This window comes from Falco rusticolus, chromosome 1 (assembly GCF_015220075.1).
Source record: "Falco rusticolus isolate bFalRus1 chromosome 1, bFalRus1.pri, whole genome shotgun sequence".
Classification (NCBI taxonomy): domain Eukaryota; kingdom Metazoa; phylum Chordata; class Aves; order Falconiformes; family Falconidae; genus Falco; species Falco rusticolus.
The window spans coordinates 18459889-18478734 of record NC_051187.1 but is presented as its reverse complement, the minus strand read 5'-3'; the positions used below and the strand labels follow the sequence as shown (position 1 = coordinate 18478734).

General features: G+C 51.8%; 2 protein-coding genes across 9 annotated transcripts; one reads left to right on the top strand and one right to left on the bottom strand.

Moving 5' to 3' along the window:
* The first annotated feature begins 2391 nt into the window (after positions 1 to 2391).
* On the top strand, positions 2392 to 17624 carry P2RX5 (purinergic receptor P2X 5). Of its 7 annotated transcripts, none has more exons than XM_037372559.1 (13): positions 2392 to 3111; positions 5478 to 5628; positions 7630 to 7698; positions 8779 to 8898; positions 9877 to 9952; positions 10306 to 10402; positions 10789 to 10869; positions 11713 to 11851; positions 12675 to 12811; positions 13089 to 13182; positions 13699 to 13764; positions 14104 to 14186; positions 14620 to 17624. In XM_037372559.1, exons 1-13 carry the CDS (start codon positions 2975 to 2977, stop codon positions 14693 to 14695), a joined length of 1326 nt encoding a protein of 441 aa, XP_037228456.1. In that variant the 5' UTR covers positions 2392 to 2974; the 3' UTR covers positions 14696 to 17624. The 7 variants fall into 7 exon arrangements, with proteins under 7 accessions (XP_037228456.1, XP_037228462.1, XP_037228466.1 ...); XM_037372565.1 differs by having other exon boundaries at positions 2394 to 3111; positions 8779 to 8850; XM_037372569.1 differs by lacking the exon at positions 7630 to 7698 and having other exon boundaries at positions 2395 to 3111.
* Positions 17625 to 17849: 225 nt separating this feature from the next.
* On the bottom strand, positions 17850 to 18788 carry EMC6 (ER membrane protein complex subunit 6). 2 transcript variants are annotated; one of them, XM_037372678.1, is made up of 3 exons: positions 18735 to 18788; positions 18594 to 18648; positions 17850 to 18419 (listed from the first exon to the last, which is right to left on the bottom strand). In XM_037372678.1, the coding sequence occupies exon 3, from the start codon at positions 18375 to 18377 to the stop codon at positions 18045 to 18047; it is 333 nt and encodes a 110-aa protein (XP_037228575.1). In that variant the 5' UTR covers positions 18378 to 18419; positions 18594 to 18648; positions 18735 to 18788; the 3' UTR covers positions 17850 to 18044. The 2 variants fall into 2 exon arrangements, with proteins under 2 accessions (XP_037228575.1, XP_037228567.1); XM_037372670.1 differs by having other exon boundaries at positions 18594 to 18756.
* Between the last annotated feature and the right edge of the window lie 58 nt (positions 18789 to 18846).

Below are 18846 nucleotides of genomic sequence, written 5' to 3'. Positions count from 1 at the left end.
CATTTGATACAAATTGAAACTTCTTATTCAAAAACAAGTATTGCAACTGTGATTCTACTTGATGGCTCAAAAAACCCCTAAGGAAAGTACGTTTTACATCTTTTTTTTTTTTAAGTGATCAAACCTGGCTGACATCTTCAGGTCACACCTATAGCAGGAACATTTCTCACTCTTAAGGAACGGGGTTTTTTTTCTAGCTTGTGTCAATCCTTTCTCACATTAATTGACCTGGAAAATAATTACAAAAACTCACAGCAGCCCTGTGTCTGTGCCACCAGGTAAAACCAGGCCAGGAGGTAACATTCTGTTTAACTGCTGGCAAGTGTCTTGGTCTGATTTTAGGCTGTGCAGTCACCCAGAAAGATGAGGAAGGTGGGGGTGTCTCCAGACACCAAGGGCTGATTTGTCTCTGCTGATACTTTGTGAGCTTGGGTGTCCTTCGTGTGGTGGGAGCAATGGTGGAGGCAGTCCTGGGATGTGGGATATACCCGCTGCTGGGTCCTGTCCCTGGCGCAGTTCCAGCAGGGCTGGGGCATGCAGGTGGTGTTCTGGTGGGACCAGACCCACCATCAGAAGTGGTGCTTAGCTGTCACTCAGCTGCTTACCCTAGCAAAGTGTCTCACCTAGGAGCAATTTGGGCACAAGATCAGGTGGTGGCTCCTTTAGGATGCTCCTGTCTCCATAGAGCTCTGGTTCCTGGAGCTGGGTCAGTCTCCCCGTGCCCAGCCCCAGCGCTAAACCACTTGGCTTTGGGGTCTGGGCAGTGGCAAGGGAAGATGGGCAGAGCCTACCTTCTTCCTTACTTGTTTCTGGTTTCATGGACCCCATGGTCTCCTTCCTCCCTGCAGCAGCATGTTTTCCTGGAGGGTTTTGTCTGCTTTGGTTATTATATGTTTTAAAGCTTTTTATTTGTGCTTCAGGCTTCCACACAGAGGATCTTCGAGACTGGGATTAGCCACTGTCTGGTCTGTAGGCATCTGATGAGGCAGTGGTGGGGGACAATGGACAAATACGTTTAAGGAGTAATGGATCAGTAACAGATGCTTGAGTGAGAAGGAGGGCTCCAGGACAGGCTTGGGGAGCAGCCAACATGTTTTGGGAGATAAAGAGGGGCTGCCCACGTTGGGTACACAAATAGGGTAAGGGAGGGTTGAGGGCAGTGGGAGAGGTGAGCTAGACCAGCCCTTGGCTTGTGCTAAGGCTGAAGGCAGGCTGCACAGTTTGGGAGCAGGATTGGGGCTAACCCTGAGCCCCAGGGGCTCCCACATCTTGGGTCCAAGCGGTGGAGCAGACGGGGGGTGCACGGGAGGTGAGGGCTCGCTCAGCAGCCTGCCCGTCACACCAGGGGCCCCGCGTGGAAGAACCACGTGCAGAAACGGCCACCAGCCGTGGGGCTGGAGCTGGGCACTGCAGCAGCTGCTGGGTTAAAAGGAGGCCACAGGCAGATTTCTGTTCTACTTTTGCAGTTGCTGGAGAAATGGGGTTTTTTTCCACTTTGCAGAAGGAAACTCTGGGGATGGTTGTGGGATGAGGGACAAAAGGAGGTATTTTGAGGATAGTGTTTCATTTGTTAATACACTGTTTGTGATTCTCTTGTGATTTTGAGCAACCTTGTCACATTAGATCTGATCCATCCATTTAAACATCCATAAAACAGAATTTAAGGAGGATGAAGGAGCAATTTTCATAAAACCCGAGGTCTTGAGAATGATTCTCCCTGGCGAGAGAGTTGCGTGGGCAGAGGTGCGTGTGCTGGACCACCTCTGCACTGCCTCCATAGCGTGACCCACTCTCTTGACCTGTGTTTGAGCCTGTATCACAGCTGCAGTCCATGTAATCTGAAGACAAAGCCCTGTGAGCTAACTGTGGGTGCTCAGGTGTGAGCTGTTTGGGTGCTCATGCATGAACACAGTAAACCCTGTGCTTTATGCACTGACACACCACCTCATGTCTCTGTTAGAGCCTATGGGCAGTCCCACCCCAGAATAACCCCCTGGGAGGCATCTCCTGGCAGTGCACAAGTACAGGATCCCACTGGGAAGCGCACACTCCAGTTTGGATCCCAGCTTGCTTCTGGATCTCCTCTTGGTGAGGTACATTAGCTCTTTTAGCCAGGCTGCTGGAAGATCCAGGCTTACTTCATTTTCCATCTTGGAGCTCGTTTCGTTCCCTCCTGAGCCAGAAGACAGTGTCCACTCTTCTTGGTTTAAGTGATGGTGGTTTCATGTCCTTGCATGTGCAATGTCTCTGTTATACTGGGAGTTATCTCTTGCACTACGGGCTAATAAACAACTCTTATCTCGGTGAAAGTTAAACTGTTCCTCTCCCTTCTGTATTGCATCAGACTGTATGTTTGGCATCTATATGTGCCTAGCTCAGCACTTGCTGTGCATTTGAGTGAGATGTGATGGTGATTAATCCCTTAACCACATGCAGAATTTATTTATTAGTTTCTTAAGTTGGATTGTCATTTTTTTTAAGTTGGGAAGATGTAGTAGACAGGCAGGTATTTTGGACAGCTGGTAGGGACCCAAGTTTTTATTGCTCACACAAATGCATAAGAAATGAAAAATTTAACCAGGTGCTTTGCCATCACGTAAAGGCTGAAGAAAGGCTTTCATACTTGACAGAGACTCTAGCTCTGTCACCTTGGATGCTGTAACATGACTTCAGGCTATAACATGTTTCATTATAAACGTTTTGTGACTGAGAGGGGAGAAATGAAGCCTGGGGCCAAAACTGAGGTGGGGGCTTCCCCAGAGGATGAATTAGCAGGGAGGTAGCTAAGGCAGGCTCTGGTGCTAGTGCAGCTGCTGTTTTGTGACCTGAGAGCAGCTGCCGGGAGGGAGGAGATCAGCCTCTCGCTCTGAAGGGGCTGGTGTGTCAGTTTGCCGTGCAGAGCATGTGTGGTTAATGTGAGCTGCTGCAAACGCTGCTGCCGGCTCCAGCCGCGGGTACGGAGCGAGCTGGGACCATGGGGCAGGTGGCTTGGAAGGCTTTATTTCTATCGCTTTTTGATTACAAAACAGAGAAATACGTCATTGCGAAGAACAAGAAGGTGGGGGTTCTCTATCGAGTGGTGCAGCTCTCCATCCTGGCATACCTGGTGGGGTAAGAATCACCCTGCGTTTCACGTACTGCTGCGGTTGTGTTTGCTTGCTGTGTTGTGATGAAGATGAATGTAGGATACTCGGCGTACAGTGACAGCTTGCTGTGCCTTAGGATTCGAATGCAGCTAGTTATGCTTGTTTATACAGCTGGATTTTATAATGTCTAATAGGTTATATCTGATTTTTCACCTGCTAGGGATTGCTAAATTTAGTTCTACCTTCCAGATTAAGGTCGGGTTAAAAATAGATCAAACGGCACTATGGCTTTGTACTGCATTATTTACGCCTTTATTTCTGTATTTGGTGGGCATAGTGCCAAACCTCAATACCTGACTCATTAGGAAGGATAGCATTTATGGCCATGGTTGCCCTGGGACAAACCTGGGTTGTCTGCGTGACATGCTCGAGTCTGAAGGGGAGCGAACCCAGCACAAAGCGGCAGATTTCTTTGCTGGAGTGGGCTGCAGCAGCGGGGATTGAGGAGGCTGAGGCAGCACAAATGTCAGCTGCCATGCATTTATTTTGGAGCAGGGTGAGTTGGCATGGAGATGATAGCCAGAGCACTTCTCAGAAAAGGCCCAGTTCTGCAAGAGGCTGGTCACACTGACATGTAATGAGCACAGCAATACTCCTTGCAGCTTGCAGGCTCAGACCTGGAATTATCCAGCCTATGTGCTGTCTGTGTCATTGCTTCCTGAGTTTCTGAGGCTTTTCAGAACGTGATTCATAATTCTTTCCCCTCACTGTCTGTACTGAGTCCCTTCACCTTTCTCACACCTCATGTTTTCACTGATTAAATATAGCAGAGTCATTTTTATGTGCTGGGTTTATTTATAGAAAGAGGTACAGTTCCAGAGCCTGTGTTAGTTAGGACGGCAGAAATGAAGTCTCAGTGGTCTGGCATGTATTAGCTGCTAGAGAAGGAATCCTGTAGATAACATTGCTGAGGACACATCTCCCATCCCAGAGGGATAAGCATGACCGGTGACTGTGTGAGCGTTCAGAGACCAGCTGTTTTCTTCACTAGGCATCTATTGCCTCTGCACACCTTTGGCACTGTCACTGATGGTGCCTGCAGTGACTGTTTTGTGGCTGGGGGCTTACAGCTTATTGCAGACATGGTTAGTGTTAGTCTGATGACTGCTTGATTATGTACCCCTTGTACCTGCTTAGAGGCTGGCTCGGGGATTGTGATCACCTGATCATCAAACACCTCTGGATTGTTTCTTGCAAGCAGCTGCCATTTTTTCCCCAATTCACTGCGGAAAATGTAAGGGTCTGCTTTTGAGCCTTCCTGGGAGAGAAGAAGAGTGTTCTCAGGGAAAACGGGAAAGCAGGAAACTTCACAGTGGTGGGAAATTAGTCAGGTTTATCACCAGTAGCAGGTGAAGGGCAGCATTTATCAGTGCTGCTCAGCCGAGATGGATGCTTTCGCTTTCTGTAGTGCATTTTCCATTTCAGTAGTGCACTCCAGGTCAGCGTGCTGCAAAGGGGAGCTGTGCCAGCAGATGCAGCCTGCATCCCTCTGCCAAAACCTGCCCCGGCACACGTAGCTTCTTCAAGGGTCTGGGTGATTTGTTGTCTTGGCAGGTGACTTGGGCAGTATTGCGGGGAAGCTGGAAGCATTTTGTTTACGCCAGAGAGGTTTTCACCTAGTGATACAAAGCTCTTGCTGCTTGCAGTGGGGAGAAATAAGCAAAGCTTTTCCCTGGACTGCTTAGCGAGGCAGCAGCCCTTCCAGGTGTGCCAGTGAGAAGCCTGAAGCCCAGCTCAGAGGCCAGAGTGCAGTCAGGTTTGTTACCATTGCGCTGGCTTACAAAAGATCCTGTCTCCATCTGAGAGGATTCCCTACAGGTTGCTGGTAGTAATACTCAGGTGACCTGCAGGAGTTGCATCTCCCCAGCCGTGGTCTGTTGCTGGACCAGTAACCTAATGGCAGGCTGCAAAAGTGGGAGTCAGTCGCGTATTTGTGAAGCCAACCACGCCTCACTGCAACTTGCAAAAGCTGATATTATTTTTCATCTTGAGGAAGACAGAGCCCTCCCCTCCCCTCTTCCCACTGAGGCTGCTGAGCGTAGCACAGGACAGGGAGGTGGAGGCTTTGGCTTTTCTTACCCTGTGAGCAGTTATTACACCTTTCCCTGCATGGGGGATCTTAGTCCTGACTTTTTCTCCAGTGCTGTAGGTAAGCACAGCTTATGTCAGAGAGTTTAGAATAAACTTGCAGTAGTAGTTGCAGAGAGCTTGGTGTCATTGGCATGCTTTGATTTGCCCTTGAATGGTGTTTGGCCCTGGTGTAAATCTTCTCTGGTTAACTTGTTCCCTCACCCCACTTGCTAATGCTGCCACCTGATGTGTTCTTCACAGGTGGGTGTTTGTTGTCAAGAAAGGCTATCAGGACACAGACACGTCCCTCCAGAGCTCTGTCATCACCAAGCTGAAAGGGGTAGCCTTCACCAACACCTCGGAGCTGGGGGAGAGGCTGTGGGATGTTGCAGACTACGTCATCCCTCCACAGGTTGGCATCACCCCGCTGCTGTTCTCTCTGCTGTTCAGCTAGAAAGACATCCTTCAGCGTGGTCACTGGTGGAAGGGCTGAAGTGACATATCCATATCCAGGTCCTTCCTGTGAATAAGCAGGAGGTGGGCTACAAGAAAGCAATGCTGTGCCTTCTCTTAGGTCCTTTCATTAAATATCAAAGCAGCCTTGTCTCTCTTGCAAAGGTCTGTGACACTTGGCAAACAGAACCTTGCAAGCAGAAGTCCTGTGGACTTTGGTGGGACTGCTCAGCTGAGCAAAGTATCTGCTTGCCTCTGTTCCTGGGCTGGGGCAGGCATGGACGGGGCAGCTCAGAGCCGGGGGAGATGGAAAGAAAATGTGGTGCAGTTGAGGGTTGCTTGAAATGTGTCCGGCTAAATGTGCCTTGCTGCTTCCCTCACTTGGGTGAGGTGAGATGGCTGATGCTTAAGGGGAGAAGCTGGCAGCAGACGTGGCCCAGCACCAGGCTGGAAGTTGCCGAGCTGTGCTCACCAGGGGCTGTTTGTGCTTCCCCTGCCAGCATCCACCGTGTGTGTGGAAAGGTGCGAGGGGAAAATCGTGCCCCTGTGCTGATGGGGCAGAAAGCTGTAAATTGAACAATTTACTTGTCTGTACAAAGAATAACATTTCACATTCCTCCTGCTGCAGCCCACTCTTACTCAGACCTGTGGATCTGTGCTCTGTATCTCCACCAATTCCAGTGCAAAGCCTCAGTCCCAGGCTGACGTGTGCTGTGCAGCAGGAAGCCAGGCAGGTGCTTGCGGTGCCTCTTGTTCAAGCTGTGTGGAAGCCCTGGGACACTTAGCAGGTGGCTGGTGTGCGCACCCAGAAATGAAATGGTGATGCTGACCTGTATTTTAACTGGTCAGATGTTTCTCCTGTGACTCCATGGCCCTGTTATTGGCTGTTGGCTTATTGGGAGGCCTTGTAGTGTGCTGTGCTGAGTAAAGATAGCCAGCTCTGCCTCTGCTGCTGTGCTCTGCGACGCAGATGTCTGGGGTATGGCATCATGAAGCCAAATGAGACTGTGTAATAAGGCTACAACATTAAATCCAGCATTACTGCAGTCTGCTCTGGTGTGCATCAGCCTTCAGCAACCACGGTGATGTTAGACCCGGGGCTCACAGCGAAGCTCAGCAACTTCAACTGAGCAAGCTGGGGGTGCAAATGTAGACATCTCACAAGGTTTCCTGCTCCATGTGCTGATTACTGTTTGTCTGCTGAATGTCTCGGCTCAGCCATGAAATGCATTCTGCTTGGGTTTTTAGGAGTATCTGAACACCTGCTACCAGCACATTAAGTGACTTGCTTTGCTAGCTGCTGCGTAATCTGTCTCATTTCACTGTGGAGGAAGAGTCCTGCGTTGTCCTGCTGGGTCTGGGTGGGCTGGTTTGCACGGAGAGACCTGGCTAGCAGAGCAGGAGGCAGTGAGGGCTGGGAGAAACCCTTTCTCCTCCCCAGAGCAGTGGGCAGCAATCCTGAGCCCACCAGTGCAGCTGCTGACTGACTGTCCCTCCTGCTGGGGCAGGTGTAGCAATGTCCCGGGGTGCTGGTGGAGTGTGGGATAAATGCACCCCATGCGAAGCACAGCGAGGGAAGGAGAGTGAGCCAGGCGACTGCGAGAGCACTGAGCTCTGTTCTCATGCATGGAAACCGGAGATCTCTGGGTTTTGCCTGCAACAGGCAGGGCTGTGTGTTGGAAGGGGTTTTCTGAGAGACTCCGGAACAAACAGCATGTACTCAGTGTGCTGAAATTCACTCTGAGGGCTGCGAATGCCCTTGGACAGGGTGAACCACTGGCACTTGGGGATTAAGCTTAATATAGAGCAGGGATTCACCTGGTGAATCCTTCCCTTGTTGCTTTCTTGGGCTTGTTCTCCAACAGGTTTGCAGAAATGTCTTGTTTCCTGCTGTGGTTCAGAGCAGCCTTGTGGGGTCAGGGCTCCCGAGCTTGCTCCTGGTCATGTGTTTTATCACCAGGTGCCTGCTCACGCACACAGCCGGTGTGACACACGGCGGGGCTGGACACACTGCTGGTTCCTGTTGTGGGTGAGGATTTTTTTGTCCCAGGGCTGCCGTGCCTCACGCCAGGACCGTGGGCTGGCTCTGATGGTTGTGTGTGCCCCCTCGGCACGGTGAGGGTCAGGCTCCCCAGTGCTGGGGGGCTGTCAGGAGACAACCCGTGTTTCTGTACTTGCTGCTTGGTGCTGACCCTCCTCCCTTGCCCACGTGCACACGGTATGGAGCAGAAATGGTAGAAGCACGTGGTTTATTTTGACATTGATTTCATTTCTGAGTGGGGAACCAGCCTCCATCCACAGTGCCATGGTAAGCTGCTTTCTCTCCCTTCTCATTGACTGTAGAACTGCCTTCAGGCTTGTTTTCCCTGTGGTTTCCTTTGGTGGTTGGTTGTTAAGGGGAAACCGTTAAGGGCAAAAGTTAACTGTTCTAACTTCTTGGTGAATGCAGGGAAGGGACCAAATGGAATCTATAAATGTGCAAAGAAAGGAAGGCACCAAAATGGGAGTCAGCTGTGCATATTGTGGCTTTGCCTAAATACAGAGGAAACACTACTTTGCTAGAAATAAGGACTTTAGGGATGAAAATGCAGTCAAGTCTCACCTTACATGTCTCAGACAGTCATCCCGACAGCTTGATAAAGGGATCTGTATGCTCTCTATTACAGCTGTGCTAGAAATGCTTTGTTTTGTTTTATCACGTCCACAGTGTCGCCCTAAGTCTGCTCCTGCGCTGTGCCCTGCTGCCTTGCTCCACGAGCTTGGGCTTGTAGCAGCACAGCTGGGGCGGCCAGCCTGACCCTGGCTCAGAACAAACACCCTGGCTCGGCAGTGGGACAGCGCCTTTGATCCCTGATCAGGCACCATGTCCTTATGGAAAAGGAGGACAAGTGCTTGCCCAGCAGCCAGCAAGCAGAACCCCTTAAGTCAGAGACCCACCGACCTCGTCCAAACAAGTATCCAGACACAGGGTGCTGTTGTATCTCAGCCTGAAGAGCATCAGGAGGGAGGGAGGCGTTACTGTTCTGCAGAGCTGCAGCCTCCTCCTAACAGGTACTTTAAGAGTAAATCAGGTTTTCTAACTCTTCCTGCCTTACTTTGTTTATTCTAGGGTGAAAATGTCTTCTTTGTCATGACGAATCTGATTGTGACCCCAAACCAGAGGCAAGCCACGTGTCCTGAGGTAGGAAGAACTGAGCCCCTTGGCCCCCAGACCCCTACAAAACTGGGGGTAAGAACTGACAGAGGACACCTGGGGAGCAACGACTACAGGAAGGATGAAAGGCGAACGTTTTTTTTCTGTAGTGTAGTATCGCAGTTGTGAAAATCGGGCTGGTTACTGCAAACCTGGGAGCTTCAGCTGCCTTAATATCCAGAGGCACTGATCATGTGGAGGAGTTTTGCTGGCTTTAGTTGAAGGTGGTGGACATTGCCCAGCTGGGGATAAGACCAGAGCAGTGATTGCTCAGGGTCACAAGAAGCCATGGGAGAACAACTTTGAGGTGACTCAGCCTAGTTACGGGTAGAGGGGACTTTCTGAGAGTTTTCCATCCTGGGAAGAGCTGAACATTCAGGCTTTCGCTACCTTCAGGACATGGGAGGGTGCTTAGTACCTTCCAGAACGTGCCTGATGGACCAGAGGCACAAGTTCTTTCTGTGTTGTGTTGAATTGTCCTCTGTGGTTCAGGATGGGATGGAGCCTGGGGGAGGACGCTGGCTATCCAGGCAGTGTTGTCTCCATGCAGCAGAAATTAATTTTCCATATAGCCGGGCGGCGAGCGCAGCGTGCTGGTTCAGGACGCGGCTGTCCTCTAGTGGCTGCGTTAGCCGGCCGTGCAGCCGAGAGGGGGGTAAGCTGGGGCTCGGAGAGCTTGCAGCTGAACTCAAAGGTGGGGTTATCTCTTCAGGTGAAGTACTGTGGGCTCCTGCCTGTTTTCGGTGAGTGCTCCGTGGTGTCAGGGTTTTTCCCCAGCCCGTCCCTCTCCAGACTGAACAGAGCCCAAAAGCAGGGCGCTGTAGCTGAGCCACGGTGTCGCTGGTGGTGTGATACCGCTGAGCTATTTGCACAACCTACGGTTACCACTTCAGCTGCACGTTTAAACTATTCACCATCCTACAGAGAGCTCACCCCACATCAGCAACTCTTTCTTACCCCTCTGAGTCCCGTGTCCTGTCACCGGTCTCACTTCTGCCCTCTTTCACTTCACAGAGCATCAGCATCCCCAGCGCCCTGTGCTACAAGGACGAGGACTGCCTGGCAGGGGAAGCAGTGGTGGCTGGCAATGGTAAGAGAAGGGTCCCTCCTCCTGCACTGTGGTAGAGTCATGTTGCTTCAGAGGCATCAGCCTGGTTACGGCTCCAGATATCTCTGATCACAGAGAGCGGCAAGGACTTTCTTTTCTTTACTGTCTTTTATTAAGATGATTGCCTTGCTTACAGCTCTGTGGTGGCTGGGCCAGAGCACCCCGGGCTGCTCGGAGAAGCAACAAGAGATTGGTTGTTCCAGCTGAGAGGCCCTTGCACAGCAGGGAGGAGGGCTTAGGGTAGCAGTGAAAAGCATCTGATTTTCACGTGCCCTGTAGGCAAGGAGAGGAGGTGGCTGCTCTGTGTGACCTTTTTGGTGATGTCTGTGCTGCAGGGGTTAAAACTGGCCGTTGTGTGAAAGACAGGGACAGCATCAGAGGGACTTGTGAGATACTGGCCTGGTGCCCAGTGGAGAAAAGGTCCAAACCCAAGTACGTGGCCATCCTATGCTATTTCCAAGCTTGGGTTGCTTGGCTTGCATGTTACTCAAGACGGTTCCTGGGTTCCTTCTGCTTGGACGCTTGCTTGAATGCTGGCTGTTCAAGTGCAGGAGGGAGCTCGGCATGGCCCCCTGGCAGGACAGGCCCCCTGCTCCCCCCTGCTTCGCTCACTGGCTGTCCCAGGGCTGTTTCCAGCGCTCAGGGCTGTCCCTCATCCTGCACGCTCCCCGCCAACTCCTTGCTGGCAGTGTGGGGAAAGCGGCGTGGCTGGCCTAGTGCCCCAGGGTGAAACCTAGCTGTTTCTAAAATGGCAATTCAAGCTCTAGCACGTGGGCAGGGCACAAAAGTAAAACAGATAACAAACCCTTCTTTTCCAGGAAACCACTTCTCGCCAGTGCAGAAAACTTCACTGTTTACATCAAGAACTCAATCCACTTCCCCAAGTTTAAGTTCTCCAAGTAAGTGCAGGTGCTTGGAGATCCCTCTGTCCTCTGCATCACAGCACCAGTAACCTCAGTTTGCTCCACTGTGCTTCTGCCTGAGGGCTGGGGTGGGCAGATGGTGTTCGCTCTTCTGAGGCGGGGTGGGGGGGGGGTGGGGGGGTGGGGGGGAGCGGGGCTTTGGCTTCAGGCTGTGCAGCAGCAAGGAGGTAATGAGGGCTTGGAGCTCCTCAGAGAGCAACTGGGATAAGCCTGTCCTTCACCAGATTTGGTCTGCGATGGCTCCTACAGCATGGGATGCGCCAGAGCTCCTAGGGCAGATGCATCTGTCTGCCAGCCAGTGCATAGTCAGGTTCCTGAGCTGCTTCTGCTCCCAGATATTCCTCCTCTTTTCTAAAAATGAAGGTGCCTGGACAAGGCTGGGAAAATGCAAGTTAAAAAATATTTGTTTGCATTTGCTGCTACATACGAACAAAACAAATATGTGTAGAAAGGAGTGTGGTTTTGCTATTCTCCCAGGCTCAGCTAGACATTTCTAGCATCTTTATTTTTTTTTTCCTTGAGAAAACCAGGTGGCCCTGGAGCCCTCTGGCAACCTGCTCCTTGTGAGTCCTTTCTTGAGCCCAGATTCAGCTGGCCTAGTCCCTGTCTGGCCTGGAGGTTGTTTTTGTGTGGGCAGACTGCTTTCCCTGGGCCAGCAGTAGAGAGGCTCACAGGGCGACAAGGCTGGTGACAAGGTACCATTTCTGTTGTGCACGAGGGGTGTTGGAGGAGTCTCCTGTCTCTGCAGTCTGGGAGGCGTAGGCTGTGCAGGCAAGCAAAGAGGGAGACAAGGTGGATTTCCCTCTTCCCTACATGCAGGATGAACGTGCTGGCCACCAACAATGAGTCCTACCTGAAGAGCTGCTACTACAGCAAGGAGCATCCCTACTGCCCCATCTTCACCCTGGGGAACATCGTGCAGTGGGCTGGGAGCGACTTCCAGGAAATGGCCTTGGAGGTAGGAGTGCCCCTCGGGCTCAGGTGTGTTCCCAGCCAGCCGTACCGCTCGCTGGGTGGCTATGAGGAGAGCCACTGGTGACCGCCTGAGGAACTCTGCAGTGGAGAGATGCTGGTGCTTAAAGTCAAGCTGGTCCCATTTATCCTGTCCCCAGGGCACGGGAGACAGGGGGATGTGGGTCCTCTGGAAGAGATGCTCAGGTCAGTTGTCTGTTATTCCCAAACCGCTGCCCTGCCAGCAGGGTTTTTTTGTTTAATTTCAATGTTAGTACACCATCGATTTAAACCCAGGATTCTGGAAGGCCAGTGGGGCTCCTCTGCTCAGAGCACACCCCAGGAGGCTTCCCTGGACAGACACGTTTCTGCGTGGAGTCCTGGGGCTCAGTGCCAGGCAGGCTGCGACCCGGTGTGCAGAGCACAGTGGGGAAGATGGAGCCAGCCTGAGGCATCCCGAGAAGCGCAGGGCGAGAAGAGGGCAGGCTTTGTGCTGGCTTCTGCGCTTGTGAACTTCATCCCCGCATAAAAGAGCATCATCTCCACTGAAGTAGGTTACAGCCACCTAAATTAACGAAATCAGTGCCCTGGGATGAGAAACCTCCTCCTAGGATACCAGCATAGGGAAAGCTAGGGTTGTGGGTGGAGTAATGTGATTAATATCCTAAGCATGAATTTAGCCCATCCAGAAGTGTGTGTGCTCGTGTCTGTGACCAGAAGTGCAGCTGTTCGCATCCCTGGGGAAAACTTGCCCAAGGATCTGACAGATCTGAAGACACATTAATTGAATTAAGTTTAAAAAACTCACACTGTCTCTCTCTTTCGTTAAGGGTGGTGTGATAGGAATTCAGATTGAATGGAACTGTGATCTTGATAAAGCCCCTTCTGAATGTAATCCTCACTATTCTTTTAGCCGGCTGGATAACAAGTTTGCAGAAAAGTCCATCTCTTCTGGGTACAACTTCAGGTAGGTGAAGAGGAGAACCCAGTGCAGTGCTGCAGCTGGGCTGGTTTGGCTCGCGGGCACTGGAGGTTGGCAGCGAAGTCGTACGGGACTGTGCCAGGCATGGCCCCAGCCAGGTGCACTGCTTGGAGAGGAGGGGAGGGTGGAAGTCACGCTCGTGGCAAGCTAAAGCTGGTTTTGATAGGGGAATGGATCTGTGTGACGAGATAGGTGACTTCAGATGGGTTCTTGTGTGTAGGGGGCAGATGATGGAGTTAAAATCAGCATTGTTGTATTCCAGGTTCGCCAAATATTACCGGGATGCTGAGGGGGTTGACTACCGGACGCTCATTAAAGCATATGGAATCCGCTTTGATGTGATGGTGAATGGCAAGGTGAGGACCCAGGCCAGAATACTTTGGAGCCTGCAGAGAAAAAAGGGGGCAGGGGGCATTTCTCAGTGAGAAGGCAGCTCTGGGATGAGAACAGCCTCCCTGGCTTGGCGTAGGAAAGGGCTCTTGCCATTCATCCATGTGGAGCTAGCTGTGTAAGAAAGATGACCTGGAGTGCACGTAAGTCAGCATCTCTTCTACCTAAAAGCAGGCTTGTGTGAAGTCTGACAGAAGTAACTATGCCCCAGAGACTTGTTTTCCATGCACATGCACTGCAGAAAAAAGAAGCCTAAGCCAGGGGTGGTGCAAGCCCAGGAACGCAGCCATGGACAGTTGGATCGCAGACACAGACCTCTGGCCTCCCAGACTGTCCACTGCAAACCTTCTGGGGCTGCGCCTGCCTGTTGCTAACAAAACATGGTCACGGGCACGAGCAGCTTCCCTGTCGTACCACACAGTACCAAGCACGTTTCTTGACTGCTTCTTTCACAGAGTACCTCACGACTTTTTTTCTTTTAGGCAGGGAAATTTAACATCATTCCCACCATTATCAATGTTGGTTCGGGGCTTGCTCTCATGGGAGCGGTAAGTGAATGTGTTTTCTTAAAGTAACAGGCTGGGACCCCCATCCCTCATTTAGCTGATGTGAGAATAAAGCAGGACAGCTAGTTTGTATCTTCTCCAGCAGAGTTTTTGCTGCTCTGGGCAGTCAGGTGTCTATGTCCTGGCTTAAAGGCCCTTGTTAATGTACCTTAGTACATCAGTACTAAGGGGTAGTCAAAATACCCCTGAGATTACATGGAATGTGAAGGAAAATACAGCTCCTACAAGTTATTCTTCTTTAATTAATGCTGATTGCTAATTAGACCGGAACACTTCCTCTTCTCCTCTGAAGATAAAAACACAAGTTGTTTCTCTTTGCAGGGAGCTTTCTTTTGTGACCTGGTGCTGCTGTATCTGATTAAAAAGAGTAACTTTTATCGAGGGAAGAAGTATGAGGAAGTAAAGTAAGTGGGCTTGGCTTTTGCATTTAAATATAATGGTTTTATTGTTATGACTAACAGAAGCAGAAGGAGATATGGGAACACAGTAAACACTGATGGCAAACAAAGGCCAATTCCAGGAAATTATATTCCTCCAAGTGAGTTTACAAGCTCCTCCCTCCCTCTGCAATCCCTTGCTGCAGTTAGGAAGCTGCTGTGTCATGGTTGCACTGTAAATGGCCTTGCACTGTCGGTCTGTAATGGCTGGGGGTGGAACTGGGGCAGCTCCAAGGGCTCCAGAGCCTCGTGGAACTGAGACCTGGGGCTTCAGCTGTCCGGAGGGTGACAGCCTTTGTGGTGGGGTGGGCAGGCCTGGCTGGGAACCTCTTGCCCATGTTGCTTCCTGAAACAAAAATAGGCTGCTCGCCTTGCCCATCACCTTTGCTTGTTTCCTCAGGTCCAGTTCCAGGAAATCGTTATCTAGCCCTACGCTGAACGGGAATCAGAGCCCCGACCAGCTCGGTGGGCTCTAGGCACAGTGATGGGTCTGCCAGCTGGACGTGTGTCCCAGGAAAACCATGCAGGTGTGAAATCACACCAGCACTGGGAGGTGGAGATACCCCAGATCAGGTCTGCTGTCTATTATCGGGATACCCAGGGGAAAAAAAGGTCCTTTAAAGACCGCCCTTCTTTCCCTGAGATACTCTCTGGTATCCTGAGCTTGCAACAGTGTGTCGTCACTATGGATTTATAAAAGGATTTTATAAAAGGAAAAAGAAGGCACCAAATGAATGTTTTTGTATCTACTGGTAGATGTATGTGTACCTACGTTGGTAGCCAGCGTTATCCTGTGGCTGCGCTTTGCTTCCACATGCAGAAGAGCCGTGATGCGAAACATCACTGGCACTCCAAGAAGTGTCGAGGCTGATGTTCAACCTGTCTCCTGCTCCCCTGGCTTGTGGCCACCGCTTCCAGCTCTCGCTTGTGTTACGTGCAGCTTTAGATGTAAAGCAGCAGGACTGCTCTTGTCGGCAAGCGCAACGAAAGGCAGCAGTTAGCGGCTCTCAGAGCCAGGAGGGGAAGGGGCTCGTTGTCCTTCAGCACCCGTGCCAGCCGGGCCTGTGTCAGTGGGGGCCATTACTCTTACTGCGGGGGTTGCGCAACGATAGCGCTAGAAGCGGTGCTCCTCTGGGCAAAGCCTTTGCAACAGCTGCAACAAGGTGCTCAGCTCATCTCAGGAACAGAATGTCCTGCTGCAGCTCTGAACGGAGCGTCAGTTCAGCCACTGGGTCCCAGCTACCTCACCCACTACCCACCGGCTCTGGCTGTAGCTGGCCCAGGGAACCGACACTTGAGCCCAGCACAGGTAACAGCCGGGAGGAGGATTTCTGAAGCGAGGCAGGGAGATGGTTTTGTGGCTGACAGTGGAGGGAAAGGGTGTTAAACGCACTGAAAAGCAACATGGTACTGGCAGTATCTGCACAAGGACAGTCTCATGTTCTCCCTCCTCCTTTGTTCAGTGGCTGGTTTCATTTGCTGGGGACTGTCCTTCCTGCGTAACTTACCCATTGCTTGTGGTGGGGAGAAATCTGGGCGGCACACTTCATCCTTCTGCTGTTTCTTGTAGCACCCTGAACAGTACTGCAGAGGCTGGGAAGGGGACCTCTGTCAGGTGAAACGGATTTTTCCAGGTTCTGCCAAATACACCAACAGGAGGAAAAGTTTAGAAGACAGATGTATGCTACTTCAGCACTCCGGTAACTTCCAAGAAATGAGGGCTGCTTTGTTTCTCAGTAGAGAAGCAAGATCACTGCAGCCCACTTCGTGAATTTCTGCTCATGTGGGGATGTAACTAATCTCAGGAGAGAAAAGTGCTTACAGAACGTCATCGTTGCAAGTTCGCATTTGCCCGAGCTGACAGGAACCATCTCACCAGCTCCTGAAGACAGCAGGTGAATAAATACCCCTGCTTCATTGAAAGCTTCGACACCGTGGCTTGGTACAAACCGAGCAGTATTCTGTAGATGCTGCCACACTGTCATGGATCAGAAGTTGTCATGCTAAAGGTTGTTCCTGTGCACGCTTTGAATATGCGGATTTAAAGGACTCCTGCTGCAGCGCCCTTGCCTAGTGCTTGGGCAGCCATAGAGGGTGGTGCTGCAGGGAGCTGCTGTCACCAAGTGTTGCGCACAAACAGGACAGCGAGCTGCACTCACCTGTGCTCTAACTGCTGCAGGGTGGTTACTCTGAGGTACGGGTTGACTCTCAATTAAAATTCACCCTTGTTAGCAGTGGCAAACTTCGAATCCAGCCATTGAGAGCAACCCCCACCCAGTCTCATCCACTCCTGCTGCTTCTGTTCAGATGCAAGTGAGTTACCGAGTCAAACATTTAGACAGAAAATAGAACTAAACAGTGGACTTAAAATAATTTGAGGATAAGCTGTGTACCTCTGCTACAATCACATCCCATGCTGCCTCTCTTCATGCCACACGCCTCTCCTCTAGGCAAACATGAGTCAAGATGCACATAACTGCACTAGTCAGGCCTGGCAGAATTATCGTGCCGCTGCAACAGCACAGGCTTTTGACTGTCAGAGCTTAATTCTGTTTGAATAATTTCTAGATAGTGAACCCCACATGTGACATCAGGCCAAGCCACAGCTCATGGAGCCCAAGTAGCTCATCGTAACGTGTAAAGCTGACCGTGCTCTACTGAAACCAGTGTTTCAACTTAACAAAGCACCATCCTCTTGGTAGACGACCAAAGCTGTTTCCTGAATTTAAGTCTTCAGGCCCTCAAAATCCCCTAGAATATTTCCCCTCCTTATACCACCTGTTTAACACAATTCCTACAACTGCTGCTGCTAATAAAACGTAACCAGATTCCTTTTTCTTTAGGTTTGATTTCCCCCCCCCGCCTCCTTGTGTACAGCAATAAAATTTGTCGCTTTAGGGCAATGTTCGCCATGGCGTTTCTGTTTAGCGTGGGTTTTAGGTTGCAGATATCACCTCTTTGTGAAAACATACTTGTGCTAAGCAAGTCAACCGAACACTAGGTTTGCAAAGCCGATCTATAGCAAAGCTGTTACCTGTACGGCAGGTAGTTGAATTTGCCCTTCTGTTCCTGCCAGAGGCATATGGAACCACAGCAAAGTACTGTTCAATCACAGAAAATGCCAGCAGGCTGAGTGTGTTCAGTGCAGACCAAGCTGGCAGGGAATAACACGCTGCACTTACCCGACTGTCTACATTTCACGGGACACAACTGTACTAAAAAGGAGCAAAGTGTCTGACTTGCGAGAGCATTGCTTAACGACCACTGTGTACGCCAGCGAGGAGCATCCATGACAGCGTAACTTGCTGACAGCGTGTATGTAACAACTGCGGAAGATGTTTGCAACTCAAATACATTTCTGTACCGAATCTTTACATACAGTTAATTACATGTTACTGCGCAGTATTTCCCTGTGTCAGTGAATTCTTTTTCAGAGTGCTGCATTACACACTGCTTTTACTGGCATTTGCGTGTAGGGACAGGCAGCAAATCTCGAGGGGATTAACTGGTGTGTCTTACCCAAAATGCAAAGGATACAAGGGGCCACGTTAACCAAACCCCATGGCTGTGCCGTTAGGGATGGAAGTTATTCCTTACCCACCAAACAAATATTCATGGGAGGCATCCAAGTGGTGCTTCACATTCAATTTAATTAGAACAGTACTACCGATTCATTTGTACTTGGACATAATTTACTGACAGTATTAACAATACAAGCGATGAACAACAGTGTAAAAGGTGAGCTGGCCTAGCTGTGTAGGTAACTTGGCAACAGTCCTCCTGCTTCGTTAAAAACCGCTGCAGCTAACGTGGCTCCTGGTTAGTTTAGTAGACGTGAACCATGCCGTACAGGAAAGTCCAGAACAGGACGTAGGTGAAGAGCCCCCCTATAAGCCCCCCCGTGAAAAGCGGCCGTCGGGATTTAAAGTACTTGTTCCACCGCCGGCCGGCTTTCAGCACCAGGAGCACGGAGAGGAGGACGGATGCCAGGAAGTAGAAGATGAAGCCGTGCAGGCCCGTCAGGCCGAGGATCCCCGCCGTGGCGCCCGACAGGGCCGAGACCGACGTCCTGCAGTAGTCCAGGATGGCGGCGTTCCCCCGCACCGCCGCCTCGCTGATGAACTGCGGCCCCTCGCGCTTGGCCACCACGGCGGCCATGGCTGCCGGCCGGGCTGCGGCGCCGCCTCGCTGCCGGCCGGGCTGGGGGGAAGGAAACACGGGCTGCGCGGGCGGGGTGCGGGCTGGCCGGGCGCTGCCCCGCGCCCAGGCGCTGCCACCTCCGGGGAGCTGGGCCCGCCGCCCCCGCCCGCCGCCTCAGCCACGCCGGGAGCCCCCCGGCCGCGCCCGCCCCCCCCGGCCTGGGCCCGTACCTACCTCTCATCCACGGCGGCGCGCCGCTCCGCCGGGCGCTCCCGTCACGCCTCGCACCCTGCCAAGGGACACCGCGCACCGCCCGTCACTGCGGGCCGCCGCAGGAGCCGGGACCGCCGCTCCGCCCCGCCGGGCCCAACCTACCGCCGCCGCCGCCGCCGCCTCGCGCCTCCCCACCGGAAGCTCCTGTCAGGCATCTTGGCGCGGGGGCCGCCGGGAAAGCGGCCTGGCTTCCGGCGCTCGCGCCTTCCGCCGC

Bases quoted from the DNA above. Each gene is read 5' to 3' on its own strand.
- P2RX5 (XM_037372559.1), top strand. From the start codon at position 2,975: ATGGGGCAGGTGGCTTGGAAGGCTTTATTTCTATCGCTTTTTGATTAC. The intron at 10,403-10,788 runs GTACGTGGCCAT...CTTCTTTTCCAG, and splicing joins GAGAAAAGGTCCAAACCCAA to GAAACCACTTCTCGCCAGTG. The intron at 10,870-11,712 runs GTAAGTGCAGGT...CCCTACATGCAG, and splicing joins CCCAAGTTTAAGTTCTCCAA to GATGAACGTGCTGGCCACCA.
- EMC6 (XM_037372678.1), bottom strand. From the start codon at position 18,377: ATGGCCGCCGTGGTGGCCAAGCGCGAGGGGCCGCAGTTCATCAGCGAG.